The sequence below is a fragment of the Netta rufina genome (assembly GCF_964035555.1).
Source record: "Netta rufina genome assembly, chromosome: 9".
Taxonomy (NCBI): Eukaryota; Metazoa; Chordata; class Aves; order Anseriformes; family Anatidae; genus Netta; species Netta rufina.
The window spans coordinates 17092854-17108578 of NC_140132.1; the positions used below are offsets into that span (position 1 = coordinate 17092854).

Genomic DNA, 15725 nt, shown 5'->3' on the forward strand with positions numbered 1-15725 from the left:
GAGAGATTCTTCTTGTCACTCGGAGGAGGCAAGAATAAAAGGTCAAGCACCGAATTTCTCTTACATTCACTTACTGAGTCTGTCTAAACTCCCCTTGTGCTATGGAAAGAGAATTTCTGTTCCTCGGTACCTTATCAACACAGTATTAATTTTTAAACAGTACCTTTTGCCAGCAGTTGAATTAATTAGGGGCTTGTCAAACACACAGGAGCCAATCCAGAGTGAGGTACAGACTGAACTTACAGCTGAGCCATCCATCCCTCATTTAACCCTTGCCTGAATGTTCTTATTCTGCATTAAGAGAGTCCAATTCCAAGGCAGCTGGATTTGCTTTGAAATGACTTCTGTTATTGAGAACTCGACACACACATCCTGGGATAAAGGTAGCCACAGTGGGAAAATCAGGCAGAAAGTGTTAAGTTGGAGGACATGCTTAGCATGCAACCCCTTAGACTTTCTCTCACAGCGTTTTTCAGCATTATCTTTTCCTAAAAAAAAAGTACAGGCACTGCTTCATCTCAGTGCAGCACATTCACACAGTGTAGCTACAGCAGTTCAAAACCTCCTGGCACCCTCGAGCTCCATATTGCCCAAGCCAGTTGGCATAAAGCTGGTATGTGTTCCCTCCGGGGGGGATTACTGCTCTGCTGCCATTCAGGAAAATAGGCCAGACAACTGACCTTCCTTTTCCAGGAGTGCTCCTATGCCCTCTCTCGCGAGTAGTGCTGAAACATGACAAAAAAGGAAAGAAATCCTGAAAAGATACTGTATACATTGCTCCCAAAGGAAACGCCCGTCGTAACCATCAGGGAAAGGGTGAAATGAGTGCTGTTGCTATAACAGAGCTGTTAATTAGTCTGTAAGGACTTGTGTTTATGACAAAGTGAAATCCAACTAATGCTGTAGAGCTAAGACCAGCAAACACAGCTCCACTGTTTTGTTCAGCTCTGTAGCAAAGCTCAGACTGTCCGTACCCTCATGAATGTGATATGAGAATTGCTAGAGAAGACACTCAGCTCTACTAAAGGCAGTTTACTCAAAGCCCTCCAGGCTTTTTTTGGACCTCTGCACCTTTAACGCTGCCCCGCAATGCCACACACGGCACATCCCTCGCTGCTCCAAGCCTGCGTCGCTCTGTAACCAGGGATACATCCAGCCATCACCGCGGGCTCTCGGTATCCTTGAGATGTAATTAGAGAACCACAGAGGGATTTAATCTTATTGAGATTTTAGAGTAAACCGGTATTTAGCCCTGGCGCTAACACTCTTCACCTAATAAACGAAATAAAAATTCAAATGGCCAGAGAAACAGCAGAGACAAGCACTTTTCGTCAAGCCCCTAACGGCAAATGCCAATCTCCTCCTTGCTGATGCGGCACAGCGTGGAAACAAGCCACCCTTTTCCTGGCATTAGCTTAAACGCTTCCTCGGATATGCAATCCATGTGGACTGCCCTGGCCTGACTTTCCTTGGGGCTAGAGAGATTCTGATTTTTTTAAGTCAGCCCATGTGTGCCTGAGAACCGGGCACGCTTCTGCCTTGCAAACAGCGCAGCCCCCGCAGGGAGGGCCCCCAGGAGCACACACGAAGAACATCCCCGCTGCCAACTACCAGATTTTTCCAGGCACGAGCTGGCAAACAGCGCCCCTGACACTGCCAACACCAAGCCAAGGCAGCGAGGATGTGAGTATTTAGGTGAACATCAGCGGCTCTGAACTCACAGGACAGGACCACGGCGAGGTCAGAGGTTCTGCAAGGCACAAGAGGAAAAAAGGTCACGGATCTGAGCCACAAAAGCAGTTTTCCCTTTGGAGTACTCCGCAAGTCACCAAAAACACCATTTTGGGGGATCCTTTCCAAAAGCTCTCCCTCCCCTGCTGGTTTGGTGCTGTGATTTTTCAGAGCCGTGACCGATTTCTGCTGCCACGATCTGAGGCTGCTCCGCCAACAAGGAGCTGAGGACTCGTTGCAGGATACGTGGCATTGAAAGCAGAGGGTAGAAAATCACCAGCTGCTGCCCGGGACACGAGCAAGTTATTTACAAGTGAAAGCAGTGAATTAGCTTGATGGCCAGACCGCGTGCTGCAATATCGAGCAAACAATTTTTGGGTTTTCCACTTACAACTGACAGGACTGAGATTAGTCAAGAAAAACAAGTTCATTATCTTGTCTCTTCTGAGAAAGGGAGGAAAACTTGGCACGTACACACCAAGTGGAGAATCTAAAAAAAAAAACATGAAAATATAGTCGAGAGGGATTGAGTGGCAGCTGCATGAGGAATCTAATCTTGTAAATGGACCAGAGGCCACTGAAAGCAGAGGCAGAGGGGAGGAATAAAGGGGGATTTACACAGATTGAGGCACAACTCTCAAAACCAAGGGCTTCCTGTCAGAATTACTGTGCTTTTTTAGGAACCTACGAGAATATGACGAGTGCTGAACGTTGCAGTGTGGATTAGTGGATTAGACAATTTACCCATCCCAACAATTTACAGCGTTAGATGGCACGGCAGTCTGAGAAGAGAGTAAATTGCTTGAAAAAGCACTACTCTGAAATTGTAAGTAAAAATTCCAGTTCCAAAGCAGTTCAGAGTAGGCAAAAGAACAATATTTGGTTCTGAATGTTGTACTTGAACACATACATGAGCTCCATGCTCAGCTTCTACGGATGTGAACTATGCTGAGGCAAACCCTCTAGCCTGACACCAGGGAACCTCTGTAAGGTAGAAGGTCGGGGCCCCAAATCCGCGGCTTTCTGCTCTAGCACGGGGTGGAATTTGGATGAAAAACAGTACTGCAGAGGCACCGAAATCTCTACTAAAATGAAAACAAAGCAGTGTTATTTCCCATTATTACTTCTCTATTATTTCCCAGCAGTTCCTATAGCTTTCATTGTCAAGAAAACCTATAGCCAAGTTTACACTCAGACTTTCATATTCATTTGGTAACAAGCTCATAGCTATACGTTAATTTTTCAGAGTAGTTGAGATCCGTTTTTAAAGTTTTAATCAAAATCTATTCATACAGTTTTCTGCTGAAACAATGGAGTATGTCGCTTCCGCTGTGACAGAAGAACACCACACCAAAACAATCAGCTGTGGTTCACAAGTGGATTGTTTCAATTTAGTTATTAATAGTTAATGAAGAACCATTTAGAAATTGAAAAGCTAGACCTCCGCACAGCTGATACAAACATTATGCTTTTAAAGCATTATTTTCTGTTTTAAAATGTGTAACTTTCAGCATTTTCACCAGGGGGAATGGTGATATTGCAAAGTTAACTGCAAAAAAACACAAAAAATGTTGCAATCAGCATTATCTGCAGCCTTTACAGGTGTGTCTAGGTTAAAATATAGCCTTTATTTATTTATTTGCACACCCTTTTCAACCTTGTCTCTGCATCATTTACTATTTCAGAACTGGCAAACCCAGGACTTGTGCACACAAGGTTCTGAAGCAACGACACTTCAGCAGGAAGCAAGCAGCTGCTGTTTTATCAATGAAACAAGCGCAAGAGGCTGCCCTGAACGGTGTGAAACATTTTCACCTGGCCTCTGGCAGGGCTGTATTTAAGCGAGGAAGAGAGCTTGCTGGAGGCCTCAGAGGAGCAGGGGCTTGTTCTGCAGTGCTCTGGTTAATGCCTTGCTTCTGCTTTATCTGGGCTGTGAGAAGGAGAGGTTGTGGTGGGACTGCTGGTGGGGCAAGAAGAGAGGCTTTATTTTCTCCGAGGAGCTGGGCACTGAAGAGGTAAGCTTACAGCTTTCCGTGGGCAACCTTTGTTTTTATTTCACAAGTAGTGCTTTAGCTCTGGCTACTTTAAGAATTAAGAGCATTTTCTTTTGAAGTGTTGTGACTCTTAGAGCTTAAAGCCCTAAAGAAACTTATTTCGATAGTAGAATGGAAGATGCCAGTAGGGCCAAGGAACTTTTTTTTTTTCTTTCTAAAAAAGATAAATGCTTAAAAAATAAATGCTTCTCTGCTGAAGCTAAGCTTATGGTCATTATTATATAAATATAATGCAGTGGCCTTTGAAGGCCCCACAAGGGGGAAACACATAAGACAATTCCTTCCTGGAGCTGTTTAAATGCTGCATTTTTATTGTGACAGTGTAATTGTAATAATCCCTTGTGAACTACCTAGGGTGCCTGAAATGAGCAGCCCAAATGGGATTTGGAAACTTGCTGGTCTAATTCCTTCTTTCTAGAAGGAGTATTTCAAAACAGTGTCTATTTCTTCTCTAAGATACTGGTTTGGGCTCAATCCAGCATCTTTCTGTTCTAGTAAGTGCTGGAAGTCAAATGAAAACTTTAGCCAGTGGCTTCCTATGTGTGTTTTGTTATGAGAGCTGTGGATGAGTTGAGTCTCTGAGGGTATTTCTGGTCCCAGATCCTGCTGGTGACTGCACAGTCATTTTTCACATAGCACTAGTGATAAAGACGCCTTGCACAGAATAAGGGGGAAGAAAAGATGAATCTAAAATGCGCTTCTCTTAAGAGAAGTAAGCATAGGCTTAATGTGATATTAAGATGTTCAATCACAGGGCTAATCTGTTAGGACTGCCATGCTTAGTTACCCTTGCAGAGCCAGTGTGAGGTGAGAAACCTCATCAGGTGAGGCAGAGCTGAGTGCTGCAGGCTGTGCTGAGAACCAGCTTCTCTCCAGCAAGAAGGAGGCTGGGAGGGCTGATGGCAGCAGCAGCAGCTGGTTGAAGAGGCCTGCTGCTCACAGCCCTCCCCTGCCCCTTGCTACTTTCTCCATCAAATCTAAGAGCTGAGCTGTTGTAAAAGTGCTAACCTGATCCACTTGCCTAACACAGGTCTCTGCTCCTTAACCTATTACTTAAGCTGCCTAAGCTAGAGTGCCTCTCACACTGAAACATGAGGTGGTAGTGCTCATCTGAGCAGCTCACCTAGTAAATCTGGAACAGGAGTAACAAGCAGCTGGGAATAGTGATCTGACTGCACAGCTGCTGTGACAGAAGCACACATAACGAATATAAGGGCAGATAACTTTCAGATGTCTTATTTCCTCAGAAGCAATAAAACCATGCTGTTTCCTAGACTGAACTCTTTAAAACATCACTTTAAAGCTAATTAAGTTCATGTGAAATTACAGTTAGAAGGACTTTTTTTCTATTATCTCAGGTTCTGGGAGAGAAAGCAGCTTTACTGGAGAACCACTTCAGTCTTAAGTTTGGCTAGACTGACAGGCTGGTATTCTAATGCACCCAAGTCTGCCCTAAAGACTGACACTGGAAGCCAAATGTTTAAAGTATCTCTAGAACACTCCGTAGGTATTTCTTGGTGTCCAGTTTTCAGATGGGCTGGTCCATTCCACCCAGTGGTGATATGCTAATGGGACAGTGCTTCTTCTTCTTTTCTTCCTCAAGAAGGGCTGAGGTGCTGCAGCACTCTCTAAGCACAAAGCTAGCAACAGTCCACACCAACAAATGAACAGAAAATGTGTTCATCCTTAGGGAGGCATCTGTAAGTGCTTTCTCATACAAAGAAACAACGTAAGGCAATACAAACAGCCAGTCTAAGTCTCCCGGAATAGAATTTCCTTTGACTTTTCACACCAAAGTGACTTGAAGTTAGACCTCTGCTTGCCCAGCAGACTGTCCCTGACTGTGTCTGCCATGCTTGACAAAATATCAGATGGGTTTCCTGGATCCAAGCACATGTAACCTTTCTTCTGCAAAGCTTAAATTCAGTTACATGGAGTGAGGGGGAAAGAGGCAGAGAAACAGGCTGCTTAGGTGCAGTATACATCCACGAAAGCACAAGATCTTCCTATTTCCTTGATACAATAAATAGCAGGGAAAAATAGTATCAGCTGTTTTGTGCACCAAATGACCTTCTGACTTGCTACAAAGTAGATGAAGCTTATGCAGATGCTGCAGTGTACAGACTGACCCATATAAATACTCCTCTATAGAATTACTGAGTAAAATCCCCTGCTCTCACTCTGTGTTGCCCAAGACACTGTTGCTCCACGTTAGTTAAGTAAGCCTTTCTCCCCAGGAGTAGATAAATCTGAAAGGATGTTTTTGTGTGTTGTTATCCCGAAGCCTCACTATGTAAAAAGGACTCTTCTTGCTCTTGCCCTGCTATTTTTTTCTAGTTATGAACATAAATAACTCAAAGGTTCACACGTGGCTGAATTAGTATGTTGTTTCCCTTACATCTCTTCTGGACCTATGATGTGTCACAATGAGAACTTGGTTCAGGAGAAATCTGGTAACAGAATTTCATGTTCATAATCACAACTGAAAAATCCTGGCTGTCAATAGGGGTTCAGCAACATGCAGCTGAGATGTGGTGCTGTCATTCAAGAGAACCTCAGTTACTGCTGGGTATCTTCTGGATGGAGCATTTCAGGCAGTCCTGCTGTGCTTTCTTAGGTATGTTAAACAGACTTGGAAACTTTAATGCCTGGTGTGTGTGTGCACAGAGATGTCCCCTCAGCTGCTTTCTAGTCTTTAACACTGTTCTGGGAGTGGTACTACAGAGATCCTGAACTACTTTTGGGGGTGCTTGTAATGCACTCAAGACAAAAAGGTAACCTCTGAGAATGCTTTTTTTAATTCAATATACGCTATCGTAGTTCCTTGCATGTCAAGTGTATATCCATAAATCTGTTCCTTAGGGTGTGTGAGCAACAGATGTGTAAAAGCTACCTTTCATGTGCTTACAGAACTAGCTGCTTTCATGGACAAATCTTGCTGTCCTGATATATAGAAAGACAAAACTCAGTATTTGGCACTTAATAGATTACTAAGTGTGGGTAACAAGCAGAGAACATGGGTACCTAGCAATCAGTCTTCATGCTTCTATACAAAGTTTGTCTGACTAGATGTAAATGGCACTTTGATTCCCTCTTTAATGGAGGGTCTGAGCTCAAATCTGAAGCTGCTTTAATTCCCCAGTTTACAGAGAGAAATAGAAGAGGCTTATGTATTACATACACCACAGAAGTCAGAGTTCTGTGGCCTGTTCTCTCTCTAACTTCATGTGAAGTTCTGACTCCTGACATTGTTTCCAGATAACTAAAATCCTGAGATGATGTAAAGCTCTGAGGACAGCAAGCTGAATTAGCTTCCATTCTAAAACTGTTTTAGTTAACAGAAAACCAATAATTGGAAATGCACAGGACATGCATCAGATGTCTGCATTTTAAAAAAAAAAAAAACAGGCTACTGTGCACAGAACTTGTTAAACATAAGGCATTTTAGCTGCCTTCTCTATTATCTACAGCTGTAAGTACAGCTTTTTGCTATGTGTTGGCTGTGAAGATGGGGTGGGGAGGAGTGTGGAGGAACTCTACCAATTCTTACTGAATGGATTAAATTACTATCTTCTGCTGTGAGGAAATCCAAGTACTGTAATAATGGCTAAAGCATAAGGTGCCAATGACTTCCAAGGATGTACAGAGTAGCTGAGATCTTAAAGATATTATAAAGAAACAAGGGAAAATAAAACTTGCCTATGACAACTGAGTTTTTGATGGTACTGTATTAGGTTGGCACTAAATAAGAAAGTAAAATAAAAACTAGAGTTCTGGTGAAACAGTGGATGAGTAAGCTTTGGAGATATTAAAGGCCAAGTAATAGAAATAAAACTGAAAAACAAGGTGTTAAAATAATATTGCTGACTAAAGACAAACATTGGATTTAATGTTGAATTGCACTCCTAAACCAGTGCTAGTTAAGATATACCCTGGGGCAACTCATTTGCTTCCTGTGATTGTTGAGCTCTGTCTGTTCTACCCTTCTGTCCAGGGCACAAAGCACTGCTTTCCCCACTACAGTAGGGCTGCACTAAATCTAAAATGCAGAAAACTGATTAACTCATTCAAATAGTCATGTTTAACTAACATAGCTTGCTGTTCTTCCTATAGGTGTGTTAATTTTTTCAATGCAAGTGAGTTAGGGGGAGCACAAAGTTTTTTTGGTGTTGAGGAAGTAGGCAGGTAAAGCCAAGCCTGGTGAAATTGCTCCTGCATCACTTGCAGATACACCTCATGACCTGTGCATAAGAAACATGAAGAACCTGTCATGTGTTTAGTCTACCAGAACTGGAGACAATTCTGATATGGTAGAGATACCTTGACCACAGTGACACTTAAATACCAAGCACAATGTGGCTGAAGCTTCTGAGTGAAGCTCTGACCTTCTTGAAACAAAGGTATCTTGATTCTGCCAGTGTTTGAAGTCGTTCTGTAGTTAGTGTGAACTGGGAAATGTCTAGTGCTCCTGCTGGTAGCACACTCCAAGGTTTGTAGGCAGGAAAGTGGCAAAGGAAGACCAATTTTCCAGATTATATGAACAAACTCCATGCCTTTGATGGGAAGGACTCTTCCAGTTTTTTGTAAGCCAGAGATTCATGTGGGGAGCTCAAGCTCATGTTTTCTAGAATGTTTTAAATTGTGTTGGTGCAAGCTAGATTCATGTTCTGCTTTGGCTCCCTACTGAGTGTACTTCCTAGCTTCTGGGGAGTGCTGTTCCTTCTTCTAGCTGGTCAGTGTCTCCATTTAACCCACGAACTTGGTGATTCATCTCCCTATTCAATTGTAGGAAGTCTAAACCAAGATCTGAGGAAGCACAGACAGGAAGCCTCAAAAAGGGGAATTCTTTAAGCCAGTTAAAGCTGCCACCTTGTTAAGTCTCATAAATACTGCAATAAATATTTTCTGTGAATAAGCAGTTAAAGACATAATAAACTAAAAATAAGTCAGAAACTCCACTTGTTACAACTTTGGTTTGGATTTGTCAACTTCTGAATGCTGCATCAAACTGGTCTAGTGACTGCTCCAGGAACTGATAGGCAAGGCTGTCACTGATTAGTTTTTGTGTATATGGCAGAGATGAGATGGAGGCTGGAAACAGAACTCTTGTCTGCAGAGAATTTCATAGAAACTCTCAATGATTTCTAACTATACCCTTATTACAGCTTCATCCATCTTTCCAAAACATTAATTCCCTGCTGAATTGATTTCCTAGATGGAAAAATAATGGCAAGAGGAGGACTGGAAGAAGCTCTGCAAGATGACAAGGCATTGCACAGGAAACCTCAGAGGTTTCAGAAAGTAGTAGAGCCTCTGTCTGGAATGACTTGCTTACAAATGCTTGAATGCTTGAGCTGCTAGTATATGCTTACACTGACCACAAATATTAGCTTCATAACTCCATAATTATTCTGACCTGCAATTAATGTTCTCTTCATGCTTATGTTCACCATATTAATTAGCTCCAGGAGACTCCTGAAATATGGTGAGATATGCTGTGTAGCCTTTAATAGAAGTTCACAGAGAAATCTACCTTAAACTGACAAATGTCTACACAGCAATTAACACTATGGAGGTCCAAGTATGCTGAGACTGCTCTGTTCAGGAGCAAATAAAATAGGTGATACCTTGCTTGAACTGTAAAGTTTAAAACAGGAAATGGATGTGCTTACTCATATTTTGAGAGGCTAGACCTGGTACCTTCTCTGTGCTATGAGACCCAACTGACTTGTTTGAACTTCCTCTTCCTTGCTGTTCTGGCAGAAACATTTGAGGCACCGAAGTTCAGTTTCCTTATGCACTCCTTCCTGAAGAGCTGGATGTGAATCTGCTCTTGCGAACCACAACCAGATATTTCTCATCTGCAGCATAGATGGTCTGATTAAATAAGAATGCACAAATGCTTACAAACCAGATTAAAATGGAGTAACTGTCTACAGCGTTCTCATTCTAGTGAACATAAGGCATTGGAAGAAAAACACGTGCTAGTTTATATCAGAACAGATACAAATTCAAGGGGCTGGTAGGGGAAAAGCCATCAAAAAATTCTCAATGCAAGGTTTTGACTGCTGGGGAGAAATATTTTTGGTATTACCCTTTTATGAAGGTAAGTACTACAAAATGTATGTAGCTCACATCTGAACTCTAAAGCTAAAACAACAGAACTAAACCTGAAGAGAGTGTTGAAAGGGTAAGTCAGGTTCAAGTAAAATGCCATTCTGTGGCTTGACAGTGTAACTGTCTCAGCTTCTGGAGGAAAAAGCATAGTCAAACTAGATGCATTTGAAATTACAGGACCAGTTGTGCATAAGCACTTGCAGAAATGAGACTTGGCTCTTATCCCATAGGAAAGCATCTTTAATTACCAACGGAACTGATATTATTTCTGGCCAAACAATCAGTCTGCATTCTCAGACTGCTAGACTACCTGTAAATATTTTCATATTTTAAGTATAAGCACTGCTGTTTGGTGGAGTGCCCTCAGAACAGTGAGCTGATGAACACCTGTAAACAGAGCTTGTCTCCAGAAGTGACAAGCTATAAAAGTTCTTGCTGGCTGCCTTCCATCTTTTACTGTAACACGCTGGACTGTCAGTATTCAATTTTTAACTAGTGCCATAGAAATTCTGAGTGTAATAAAACATAAGCACACATTTGCCTGCAAAAATATTTCTCCAAATATTTCTCCTTTGGCTTTTTTTTTTTAAACCAGCAAAGTCTGTGAGAAGAGGGAAGAAATATTTCTGCCCTGAATTTGAGGACGCTAGCCACAACATGCTTCTGCGCTAGTGTCATAGAGGAAGGAAAGCATACCTCTGTGTTCAAGTCAGAGGGTGGATTTGGGCTATAATTTAATTTCCACAGCAGCATGTCCCAATCAGTTGGAAAGCCTGTAGTTAGCCCGCTCTCAGGAACAACAAATAAATAGGAGTTGTTTGAGGAAGCTTTGATTGCTCAATATGAACTTCACTTCCAGCTGAACTGGCAGTTCTTATGTTAAAGTGTTCCGGAAAACTTCCTTCAGTGATGCTTTCTACTCTACCAGCAGATCCTGCCACGCAAGGAATGTAATACATCCGTACCCTAGGCACAACTCTGCTGCCTTCTGGTGCTAAAAGCGAGTTCACTTTGAGGTGCCAAGCTTGCAGGATGTGCTTAGGTTAGAGCTGAACTTCTCCCTCTTGGGAGGGGAGGAGAAAACTTTCAAGTACTCCAAATATAAATGTAACAGCTTCTCAGACCGTGTTTCTCTTCCCTTTTTATCAAGCAAATTAAATCAGCACGCAGCAGTAGAGCGGGTAGAAGATAAAGCATCTCTTTAAAATGTAACACTTTCGAATAAGCGCTCTTAGAAAAGGAAGTGGAACTCTTTGCTGATGGCTTCCTTATGGAAAACACAGCCACATCTGGGTATGAATGGCTTCCTGTGGGGATGGTGCAGTGTCTCAAGGCTTTCTCTCATAAATGAGGAATGTTCTGCCACTTTTCTGATCAACTAATGGCACATATAAATGATGTCCAATTACTTAGAAAATTCCATTTATAAAATCTGTAAAGGAACTTTTGCTTCTCAGACTTAATACTTCACAGAGTTCATGGCAGGCAGTGATCTGAGCTGCAGAAGTACCCTTGGATGTTTTGGAGAAACACAGTCAAGGTTTTTGTAGCCTAAAATGTCTTATCAAAGCTAAAATTGGCATCAGTGTCTTGCTGGGACAAACAAAGGAAGACTAAACTTGTCATTCAGCCTGGAACTGTGGAGTATTTCTGCTACAGCTGCTTGATATAACAGAAGTTTACCTTAGGCTTGTATAACCATCTTGCTCTTAAAGGTCAAAGAATATTTTCTACCTAAGGCAACAAACAAAATGAATCATTTCATCCAGAGTTGGACAAAAACCTTCACCTAAACTGTGCTATCCAGCAAGCACAATACACAGATGCAAGTAAAAAACACTTAGAAGTTTGCTCCCTGGAGTTAACTTTATAAACACTTCTCCTTTCTACCAGAAGCTTAGTCTGGTTTTGTCAGAAGCTTATACTTTTTCTAATTGCCTGCACAAAAGGCTCTTAAATAATGTTTTGACAGCTGAAATATTACATCTTCATAAATAAAGAGAACTGTCAATATTGCTAGCGCAGAAGCAAAGGAACCAGATGCAGTACTAAGAGCTGGGGGAGGGGTCAGTGATTCACAAGTTAAGAAAAGCATCTGCTTATAGTTTGATAGTAGCTGTCTTGCTAAATCCAGCCTAGAAATTCAGAGTGTGCTACAGCTGGCATAGAGATTATGAATGTTTCACTGGCCAGAAATCTGTTCAGCACTAACAGCATCAGATCAAAAGGGTATTCAGTGCGCTTCTGTCCTTTCCATTAAAAAAATAGAAGTGTCCCTGTGCCTAAAGGTCATTTTTGTGCCTGTCTTTCAAGCCTAGAAGAATCTGCTGTAGTAGTTCTATGCAGCATGTTTCTCCCACCCTCAGGTTGCACGTGGGCCTTTACATTGAGCCTTTCTCTACTTTTACCCTGGTTTGGAAAGGTGCACGCAGGCTCTCATTTCTCTTCTGAGTTCATCTCTATCTCCTTTTGATCACCCTTAACCCTGCGTTCAGCTGACATGCAAAACAAACCTTTTGACAGCCCCGATGCACAAAGTTCTCAGATAACCTGCAGGGAAAGGCGTTTGACAGCATGTCAGCGGCATCGCTACGCGTACAGCCGACCGTGGCCAGGGCAGCACACGCCGATACCTCACCACACCACCGGGAAGGAGCCGCTTCAGGACGAGCAGACCGGGTGCTGCGGCCTTTCTGAGCAGAAGATCCCTGAGGAGATGTCCCCGAGGAGATGTCCCCGAGCAGCAGGCCCTGGGGACGGGCTGGGCTTCTCCAGACGAGGCAGGGACCTCAGTGAGGAGCCCCTCAGCTCCTTCAGGAGCACCTCAGGAGCACCGGGGGGGCTCAGCCTTTCTCCCCGTGTACCCCCACCCTAATGGGCACCCCCTCACCCCCTTTATGCCCCTCCAGGCCCCTTCCCGGCTCCCCCCCCACCACACCCAGCCCCCCTCACCACAGGGTAGGAGATCCCTATGAGTGTGTGACGGGGGGACCCCATCGGGCCCAGCCCCCCCCGGGATGGGGCCGTTTCCATGACAACCCCTCACACCACCCCCCCTCTTCCCGATTCCTCCCCCCTCAGCCGGGCGGATACAGCTTGAAGCCCCTCAGGATCTCCTTGGCCCGCTCGTCCGTGGCCGACATGGTCCCGCCGCGGGCGGAGGGGGCTGCGCGGGCCGGGGCGGGGCCGGGCCTGAAAGGAGGCGGCGGCGGCGGCGGTGACAGCGGCGCCTCAGGGCCCCCCGCCCCTCCTCCCTCCTCTGCCTCGCACCCGCCACCGGCCGCCGCAACCAACCCCGGCCGCCTCCCTCCGCCCCGCCTCCCGCCCGGCCCCTCCAGCCAATCGCTCGCCGCCGCCGCCCTTTACTGACGGGTGGATTGACCAATCAAAGCGCGCCCTCGCGGCTTTCCCCCCCTCCCGCTCTTTTTCTCTCCCCCCTCCTCCTCTCGCTCAAGGGCGGCGGGGCGGGGACGGGAGGCGGCGAGGGACAAACTTGGCCGGGCGCCGGGCGTTCGCGCAGCCCCGGGGTTGGGTTGCTCGTTGGGACGGAGAAGGCTGAGGCGCTCAGAGCTCGGTGCCGAGGTGGCGGAGCCGGGCAGCGAGAGGCTCCCTCAGCCCCTCAGGGCACGGGGTGGGAGCCCCACAGGGCGCAGTTGGGGTCTTTTTGCATTTTGGGGTGAAATCCCGGTTTCCGTCAGTCTGTGTGGGGCAGCAGGGGCTGGGCAGTTGGCATCGCTCCGGTTTGGGGTCATGGAAGAGCTGATGGGTGAGGCTGGGAGATTTTGGGACTGCTCCCAGCCTGAGCAGCAGCACCACATGAGACACTGTAACTCAGAGGGTGGTGGGAGCCCTGAGTCCTCTCAAAATCCTCACCCTAAATTAACACAAATATCACCTCAGCTTTTCGATCCGCTCATGAGGAAGCAGCACAGCAAGTCTCACTGTCCCTTTGTGTGACTTCGTTCTGAAAACCTCACCTTTGCCTTTACGCCTCTGCAGCATGCCGAGTTGGCAGGTGTCACGGTTCCTAAGCTGTCCTTGCAGGTGAGGGGATGCTCCCAGCCTGCCTCCTGCCTCCCCAGAACGCGTTGCACTGCCGTCCTCCCAAGCTGCTGATAGTATTTCTCCAGCATAACTGGAGAAATAGATGGTATTTCTCCAGCATAACTGGGAAATATGTTTGTAAACTGGGGCCTTCTCCCACCCCACACTCAACAGAAGGGGTCGTACAGCTGCCTATCAGCCACCACCCAGATACACATCGCCCCCAGCCTGGCCAAGGTGAGAGAGGCGAGTCCAGCTAGCAGCTAACTCCCTGGATCCTGAGAAAAGTGGAGAGCTTGACAGCTTCTTCAGCAAGTCTTCGGTGCTCCCGTTATGCTCTGTGATGCTCTGCAGTTGAGGTCCTGGAAACCTGGAAGGAGAGAATAAATGGGTGAAGTATGGTGAAAGCACACACGGATAGGAAGTGAAGCCACATCCAAGACTGCGTTAGCAGTTACGTATCCCAGCTTACCCCTAGAGCATCCACTTGGTTACATGTAGATGTTCCTGCTCTAACATGGCTGTGGTGCCAGCAGTTGATATTTTGCTTTAAGTTGGTTGGGAAGTAAAATTAGTGGACATTTTAGGGATCAGATCCTAATCCTGGCAGATAAATCTAGCCTACTGCACAATTTCTTGATATAACGTGTTATGTGGGTTATTGGTAAGCTCTTATGTTGTCCTAAGGCACCTCTTTTTTGATTTAAACCACCTTATGTATAAAAGGTGAGGGAAAGGTTAAGAAACACAAAAGTACCTGCTTTCACTATCAGCCCTCACCTTGGTGACACTGGGTGTGAACTTTCTGGCTGGTGGCACATCAAAATTGGGATTTCAGGAGAAAAGAGCCAGCTCCAGAATCATGCCCTGGGGCACAGGGAGGTGCACAACAAGGAGGAGCAAAGCTGGCGCCGCCTGCCTGGCAGCAGGGTGCAGACAGGGGCAGGGTGAGCAGCTGCAGGTTGGGTGCTCAGAAGCCTGAAGAACCAGATGCCGAGCTCAGTGTGACTGAGCTGTGGGACAGAAGGCTGTCACTGCGCTGTAATCCCAGCCTGCCCCATCTCAGTCCCTTACAGGTGACTTTGTAGGCTTGTGCATTGTTTCCTGACAGAGAAATGATGTTCTCAAAGTCTCTCTGGGGCTCCGTGACCCCACTGGTTGAAGACATTACTCTGGATTTATGGTTTCTTTTCTCAGGCAACACAAGGAAACGAGGTGAAATTATCTGCTGCCTAAAAGGGACCTAGATTACAGAATCACAAGGGGAAGAGACAGGGCGAGCGAAGAGATAATGCTAACATTAAAAGATAAAATGGATTAACATCTCCCTGCATGCGGAAAGCTGCGTGGGTGGAGCAAGAGGTTGCAATAGCAGTTTAAAAGGAGACGAGACAGCTGGGCATACTCATATTTTTATTTCACTTAAAAAAAAAAAATCCATCCCAGAAGCTGAGCTTAACTGATGCTTTCCTCCAAAGTCCACCTCAGCCAGCCAGGCTGGCTGGCAGCAGCCAGGAGATGTCAGGACAGCCTGACGGAAAGATCCTCCTGGATGACCTAGAAGGGGCTAATGCAGGAGGGCTCAGTGGTAGTTGGTTGATTTTTATCTGTGGGCTCCAGCAAGAGGTTGCAAAAATGATCTATGGGAAATAGCTCGCTATTACACATTTCCACGTCTGCATCAGCCCTGGATTTCAGCTTGAACAGCTCTTCAGACAAATGAGGTGACGCACTTCTCTCCCAGGGCAACTGTGCCCGTGTACCTGTGGGGTAATATGA

At 45.3% G+C, this 15725-nt stretch overlaps 1 protein-coding gene across 2 annotated transcripts in view; it reads right to left on the reverse strand.

Moving 5' to 3' along the window:
• The window catches only part of PDE6D (phosphodiesterase 6D), a 36182-nt gene extending 22992 nt beyond the window's left edge, over positions 1–13190 (reverse strand). For both annotated transcript variants that reach the window (XM_084291642.1, XM_084291641.1), the window contains exon 1: positions 12996–13190. In XM_084291642.1, coding sequence (XP_084147768.1) covers positions 12996–13045 — 50 coding nt within the window. In that variant the 5' untranslated portion in view covers positions 13046–13190. The remainder of the gene's footprint in view (positions 1–12995) is intronic.
• Positions 13191–15725: the final 2535 nt, after the last annotated feature.